Here is an 8360-nt window from a genome sequence, read left to right on the forward strand (position 1 = left end):
CATCAAATGTCCTATTTTTTAAGAAAGATCTGTTCTCATTGTTTTTTACTAGCTACTCTATTAAGTTTTTTAAACATTTTTATTGGCTTAGAGGCAACCTCTGATTTAAATTTTACATTAAGTTGCTTAATGCAAAAAAAAAAAAATCAAAATTATTTCAACTTAGCAAATTTTTTTAGAAATTTCAAAAATAATTTCTCATAAAAATCATTTATTATTAAAACTATTTTCATAATAAATTTTTTTTTTAAATCTTGAATTTTTTTTTTCTTACATTTAGGGTTTAGCTGTGTTATATATTTGGTTTTTTTTTCTAATTTGTGGTATTTATTTTTTGACTCGAGATAACCATATGTTAGTTACAATAATAATAATCATGATATATTTATAAACATTTTAGAATTTTTTAAAAAAATGTCTAATGAAGAACCAATGCAAATTGCAGATGATGCTTCTGGTAAAATTCTATGTATTAAAACATCCTTTTTAAAAATTATTCTTAACAAAAAATGAATTAAGTTTTCCTTTTTAAGCTAATATATCTGCTGACCAAACACCTTCAATCCAAACTGTAGAAGAAACAGTAGCAGATGTAAACCCAGAGGCTGTAAAAGACGATTTTGCACACACAGTTCAAGAACCAAAAGAAGACACTGAGCTTGAAAAATCTACAGAGAATGCCCATAAAGCAACAAATGAAGAAATGGCAGAACTGCTTTCAGAGAAAACAAAAGTATTATTTTTAAGTTACTATCTTCTCTTCTAAGAGAAAAAAAGTATTATTTTTAAGTTACTATCTTCTTCTCTGAGAAGAATCTGCTTTTCAAATCACCTCTCCTATGTCTACTTGACTGGACTGCTCTATTCATCATCTATATGCTATCATGTAGAAACTAAATACCCATTTTGCTTATTGTTTTTTAAATGTGTAACTTTTGATTTATTTTGCATGAATTTTTTTTTTTTAGAAAGTTGTGAACGATGAGCGTGAAGCAGCAACCAAACCTAAATCAAAAGTTGAAATCCAGTCTTTACCCACACGACAATATTTAGATCAATCAATTGTTCCTATTCTTTTGCAAGGTTTAACAGCTATAGCTAAAGAGCGGTATGTTTTTTTTATATATCCTGATGAAAATTTATATATATATATTGGTAGGGTGAATAAGTGCGAATTTTGTAAATGGGAACTGGCATAAGTGCAAATTTCATAAATGGGAACTGGCATAAGTGCGAAACAGTTACAAAAACTCGCATAAATGCAAATTGGCATAAGTGCGCCAACGGGTTTTGAAAACATTAATATAAGTGCAAACTGGCATCAGTGCAAAGCAGTTAAAAAAATTGGAATAAGCGTGAATTAGCATAAATGCACCAAATAAAAATGCAAATGTTGGCATAAGTGCGAATTGGCATTTCGCACTTATGCTAATTCCCACTTATGCCAATGTTTGTAAATTCTTTTGGTGCACTTATGCCGATTCGCACTTGTGCCAGTTTGAAAAATGCGTGAATTTGAAACTGCCATTGTTTCAAGTTCATGGATCTGAATCAAATAACAAGTGTAAGCTCTTTGCATTAACACAATTGATTGTCTATTTTCCTGATAAAATTTGATTATTCAGTTGTAAACTTCTCCATATTTAATATAGGATTACACTTTTATTTTTAAAATGGATTACACTTTTAAAATCTGAAAATTGAAAAATCAAATTTATTTATTCCACAATGTTATTAAATTTTAAAATGGTGTAGTTTTCGGCCACCCTATATGTATGTATGTATGTATGTATATAGCACTCTCCTCAAGATATATGGAAGCACAAATACATATGCATATATATATGTATGTATATATATATATATGTATATATATATATATATATATATATATATATATATATATAGTATATATATATATATATATATATATATATATATATATATATATATATATATATATATATATATATATATATATATATATATATATATATATATATATATAGATATATATATATATCCCTCTGAATTACAGTCGCCAACCTCAAAGTGTTTGAGGTCGGCAAAAAATTGCTGACCTCGTTTTTGTGTTTTTTGGTAACCCCTTTGTGTCAAATATTTTTTGCCAACCTGATGCCGACCTCTAACAGGTTGAGGTCATCAATTTATTGCCGACCTCATTTTTCCTAATTCCGAGGGTTGTATATATAAAATAAATATATATATTTATAATATAAATATATATTTTTATGTTTATATAATAAAATGTATATTTAAAATAATCATTATTTAATAAAAAGCAAAAATAGTTAATCGTTAAGAAAAAAAAATTATAATTAAAAAAAGTTAATTCCTTCAGCGCTGTGGTAAATTCTTGAATAACCGGCAGAACATAAAAACATGAAAAACTAAAAATATGTCTGTTTAAATTAGCCACAATTACTTTTCATATATTACATCTGTATACACATGTACTATGTTGTTAGAAAAATTTTTTATTTTTTTATTAAGATTATCAACCAGATTTTCAAAGTATTATTTTATTTAAAGGTACTGAGAAATCTTTAACTAAAATATCGAACAACAGTACAAAAGTAAAATTCTTTTTTTTTCTTTCATTCATTAATCTCAAAACCTTACATGCATACACATAAATATCAAAATTTAAAGAGAATAAAAAGCAGAATATATTAGCTTTCCATTAATATATTATGAGATGTTGACAAACAACATGTTTTAAATATTTAACCAAATTTGTGTTTTTGTTCAACTCAGCTAAACTTTATGAAAAACTTTGAAGCATTCTTAAGGATAAAAGTATATATTGCATGAACTACACTTTTTGTCCTTTTTCTTGTTATTGAACTACTACAAGCAGCAAAATTTTGATCATTTGCCATTCTACAATATGTATGTCCTGTATTTTATGAAATTTGTGGTCTGAGGGAATAACTCTATCTGCCTCAATGATAAGTTCCTTTATAAGCATCTTTTTAAATTTGAAAAGGGATGGTGATTCAGTATCAGATTGTCACAGTAAGCAATAAGGTATGTATGCTATAATTTAAGATATTTCAAAGCACCATATAAATAAATGTTTCCACCATTTTAAAGTTTTTTGATTAAAGCTCTTATAATAAGATATCATTTGATTCATATGGTCGCACCCATTCATTGAGCTATCCATTCATTGAGCTATCCATTCATTGAGCCATTCATTAATAATAATATGTAGCACAATTTTTATTCCTGGCTTCTAAGTGTTATATTTCAATTGCTTCTGTCTAAAATATGTGAAAAAATGACTTCATTAAGCACAAACTTTGCTTACACAACAACAGCACGAAGAAATCTTGTTTTTTTGTGAAAATAGAATGGTTTTTTGTTTTATTTTTGTCATTATGATCAGGTAAAAACAAAAATTGCATAAGTAATAGACAAACACAGTCGGAAACCACTCAACAAGGTTCAGAAATGTTTAGATCTATTAGATTTATGATTGTATTGTGAATCACTCTCTCAAAGGTAGCCCCCAAATATAGTCCACCATCATGTTTTGGCTTTACTATCTTTGGTAATGACATTCCAAGTCCAATATTAATAAAAATAATATTAGCGCTTAATAAAAGCGCTCGCCTTGCTCCTCCGAGTAAGCGCTATGTTCTCCTTGAATTTGTCGAGATGAAATCAAGGATCTGGACTTTCAGGTGCATTCTGCATTCCATTTTGGCGTAACTCTTTATGAGAGTCTGCACCAACTCCACATAAATTTTATCTTTATAATTACCTATGAAGCCCTAAACAACTGGAATGAAGCCGTTATCTCTGTCCTGTTCAACAGCTTTGTAAAATCCTCACATTCTAAGATCTTCTTGATCTGCGGTCCGGCAGATTTACTAACCCTGAGCCTAGCCTCGAACAGCTTTGGAAAAAGATCTTGGTGGTATTGAAATGCTGCTGACACCTTGTCAAGATCAGTGGCAAATTGCTTAATGAGGCCTAACTCGATGTGCAGCGGCGGTTTAAGCACTTTATGAGATTCTATCAGCTGCTACCACTTCACATTGCTCTTCCCAACAGAAAACTTAGTCTGTTGTGGTCTTTGAGATGCACAGAGTGAGCCATTGGGAATGACGGATAGTTGTTTCCATTGTGAAGCAACATGGGTTTAAGTCTCTGGGATGAACTGTTTATGAATAGGCGCCATTAAATAAGATTACATGCGATACCTATAGCCTGGAATAGACCGGCAATGATGTTGCTGGTCTATTCCAGCCTATACACAGCCCATCACACTAACTGAAGAAATTGGATGCTGCTTCCTCTGCTCCGTGACTTGTATGCTATCGTCAACCAAGTTCCACTGTTTGAGCCTGGATATCAGAAACTCAGCATTTGATTTTGTAAGCCCGAGGTCCCCAAATAACTTGTTTACGTCTTTCTGGTTAGGGAAGTACAGCTTTCTATCCCCAAATTCATCTGTGGAATCATAGTCCATATCTCCAGTATCTGCCTAGTTATCTGATTTGCTGATGTCTCCTGAAGGTGGCTGATGCTGCCTTGGAGGAGTCGGAACAGACAGATGTGGTACTGGGGTGATGGAAGAAGGTATTTCCAGATAAACAATCTGAGGGACATTTTTGCCATGCAATGATTTTTTGGACTTACCATGCAAAAGTAGCAGTTGCTTGAGCGGTCCATCGGCTCTCGCCAAATTCGCAGGATAGCAAATTTCATGGCTCGCTTTTCTCCTCTCTACCAACTTGTAACATAGCACATAATAATACATAAGAATTATAATAATTTGAGGAAAGGAAATTTCAAAATATGGAACAATTTCAAGATGGAACGTATTTGCCTACAGTACACAATTTATGACAAAACTTTGTAAATTACAATTCCTTGAAATGAACTAGATCTAAAGCATTTAAATTTTATGAAAATAAAACACATCTAAGCAAGAAGCAACTGTTCAGTTTACTTTCAAGTGTTTTCTTGCAATATTTGGGTGTGAAATGCGTTGCCCAAGATTTGTCTTGGTCTCCAATCGGCTCACTAAAGTATGCCTTATAGGCCTCGTACATTATACAACTTGATTCCCGGAATACTTTTTCACTCTTGTCTTTATGAATTGTCCACACATGTAGCAGAATGAATTAGCTGGATCCAAACAACCCCTTGATGCCATATCAAATAAATAACTTCTCTTTAACTACGATTCACTATCCTTTCAGTCTGCAATAACGCAAATTGGAATCTTGGTTTGAGACATCTGTGCTTTTATACTTGTACAACTATTTTTGGAATGTTCTAGAAAGTTCTGAGAGTTGCTCAAAAGTTCTGGAAGTTTCTTGAATGTTCTAGAGTGTTCATGAGAATTGTAGAAACATCTGGATAACTCTAGCAGTTTAGGAATATCATAAGAAGAAGCTCGGCATTGAAAGCAAATCGAGAATTTTCTTGAAAACATAATTTTCTGATTTGTAATTGTCAAGAGACAGTAACAAATAGTCAATCATCTTCTCAGATTGTCCAGCGTTTGTACAAGCTAGGTAAGAAGGCTCTTTCCCAAAAGAAATTGATAAATTAAATGCGTAGCCAGTAATAGAATCACATAAACTATATATTTTTATATGAAATTTATCTGGTTTCAAAGGATTATACATTTTATATTTTGAACGTCTTTCCCATTTAACAACCATTCCATCAATAAAAATATTTTTTCAGAATAAAATGCTGCTTGAAATTTTTCTAAAAGTAAATTTAAAAAGGGTTCAATTATTTCTTTCTTAGACTTTTAATCGCAAATGCAAGTACCAACATGAATCATAGTGGAGTATAAAATTTCAAACCCATTACATGATCATTGTTCATGGTACCATGGTGAATAACAAAAGGTCTTCATGAACCAGTAAACTTTTAACATTTTTAGCTTTTCGGTCAATGCTGATAGAAATCATTACTGCAAGCATTTTTAAAATTTTGTATCGTGTAATAGGATACCATTCACAATAAATATACTAGTTGCTACATTTTTGTGCTAGCATAGTCATTTATTAAAAAAACTTTTTTTTCTGAACATTTATATCAAACAAAGTAAACAACAAATCAAGAGAAGTAGAGTCAAAATTTAAATCTGCATGAACTCCTGAAGTTCTTTTAGGATTGAACCGATACTTATGTGATGTTGTATGATTGTTAGAATCAACTTCATCCCATTTGTCTAAATTTTCTTCATCGTTATTATTATCGGTCTTCCTTTTTTATTGCAACAGTAACTTGATTCACTGAAATTTTTACTGTGGTTGTTACTGTTATTGTATCATTAGCTTGATCATCAGATTCATAATCCTTGATGTCCTCAAACTCGCTAATTTCTTCATCAGAATCACAAGCTGCATTATCTTTCTCAAGCCAATTTAAAATATTTTTGAAAGCAACCTCGTTTGATATACGATTTCGAATTGGATAACTTTTTTTAACGACGAAACATTTAAAAATCCTTAAGAATTTCAAAGCATTCAAAAGCAAATTTTCTTTTAACTTAAAACTAATCAAATTAAGTAATTTATTAAACTGACAGTGGAAATGCTTACCTTGCTTGAATCTAAAAATGATTTTAATGATTGTTTTTCTAAAAACCGTTACCTACGGCTTGCTGGTTATTAAAAGTAAGAGTCGAGCCGGTGACAGCGGCTCGCGGCGTTGAATGAGTTAAAAGATGTTATTTTCTATTTACTAAAATCTAAAATAATTGTTTATAAAATGATATATATTTTTAAAGTTTGTATATAATTTCGCTTCATTTGAGACCCTTCTTTTTAAGCTTATATTAGTATCTTTTTTAAAAGTTTTATTCTAATATAAGCTTTATCCTAATATCTTATATATCTTGTTGGTTTTTAACTTTCAGGCCTGCTGAACCCATTGATTTCTTAGCTGCATATCTCATGAAGAATAAACATTTGTATCAAAGTTGAAATCAAAACCTTTTTTTACAAAACAGTTTACATTAGATTTAGCTATATTTATTGGCAAAAATTGTGTGACAAGTTTCAAAAAGAAATGTTAAACAAGAATGGCTTTTTATTTTCTAAAAGCAGTTTTATCAGAAGATGAGAATTTTAATTGCGAGACAGACAAGAAAGATAATTTCAATACGAAAAGTTGTACAAATATTGGTTTAAAAAAATAAAAACATTTTAAAATATAACAATTTTTTTAATTTTTTATTTATACTTTGATTTATTCAAGTTTTGGTTTATAAGTCGTTTAACATAATCGTTTTAAGTTGTTTTGACATAATCGTTGTTTATGGAAGTCAAGATTTTTTAGAACTTTACACCAATTCTAAAATATAGCCTTTTAAGGCGCCAAATTCGTTCCTTGGGAGAGGTGGGTATTCTTTTTTTAAATAAAATAAAATATTTGTTACATATGTCATACTAGCATCTTCAACTAACAAATTGATTTGAGAATTATACCGTAATGCCGTCATTTATGACGACAAAGTTTTAGGCAGTGTCTAAACGATGGGGCTACTGCTCTAAAAAATATGTTCTAAAAAATGAATCGCTGCACAGTGATTCAAAATCCATAAAAAACGGCAAAAAAACCCTCCATATAAAACTATTGCTAGAAAATGATTAAATTATAATGTCACTAAAAACCACTAAAAGACAAAAATTAATTTTTTTGTGAATAGTTTTTTAAGATTTCACCAATTTGTACGCCTTTTTCCGAGACTTGATTTTATCGGAAAACTCGTTCAAAAAAGTCTCGCTTTATTGTCACTTAAGATTAATATGGGTAAAAATAATTCAAAATTCAATTTGATATCATGTTTAAGATGTTTAATAACTATTAACAATATTTTTGACAATAAATTTTAATTTTAGATTTTCATTACTGAGATCTCAAAAATGTGTCAAATTGATTTTTTTAAATTAGTTTAATTATGAGTTTAGTTCAAAAACTATAAGGTCCCCCATTAAATTCCATGGTAGTTTTATTTTTTGTTTTAAAATTAAAACTTGCGTTTAAAATAACTAACAATAGTTCATTGCTGACATTCAACATGAAAAGAAGACATTTAGTTCCTATATTTCATGAGTTAGGAATTGATAGTTCATGATAGTTTACTCGAGGCTCTTCTACGTGAGTTTTGTAGACTGGAGGGTCTATACCATAAAAGTACTAACAAACATGAAATGATAAATCTAAAGAAAACTCTAATAATATTTAAATGCAAATTCCGATCAAATTTGTGGAAACACTCAAGAACCTTCTCTAGACTTTTAGAACACGATCGAACTTGGTCGGGCAAAGATGTAACTGATCTAAGGTAATAATAAATC

At 30.0% G+C, this 8360-nt stretch overlaps 1 protein-coding gene across 1 annotated transcript; it reads left to right on the forward strand.

Annotated features, from left to right (window-relative positions):
- Nucleotides 1–303: 303 nt before the first annotated feature.
- Nucleotides 304–7219, forward strand: LOC101236568 (protein dpy-30 homolog). The gene is made up of 4 exons (XM_065806206.1): nucleotides 304–457; nucleotides 534–733; nucleotides 969–1108; nucleotides 6917–7219. Exons 1-4 carry the CDS (start codon nucleotides 415–417, stop codon nucleotides 6981–6983), a joined length of 450 nt encoding a protein of 149 aa, XP_065662278.1. The 5' UTR covers nucleotides 304–414; the 3' UTR covers nucleotides 6984–7219.
- The last annotated feature ends 1141 nt before the right edge of the window (nucleotides 7220–8360 follow it).

Source organism: Hydra vulgaris, chromosome 09 (assembly GCF_038396675.1).
Source record: "Hydra vulgaris chromosome 09, alternate assembly HydraT2T_AEP".
NCBI classification, from domain to species: Eukaryota; Metazoa; Cnidaria; class Hydrozoa; order Anthoathecata; family Hydridae; genus Hydra; species Hydra vulgaris.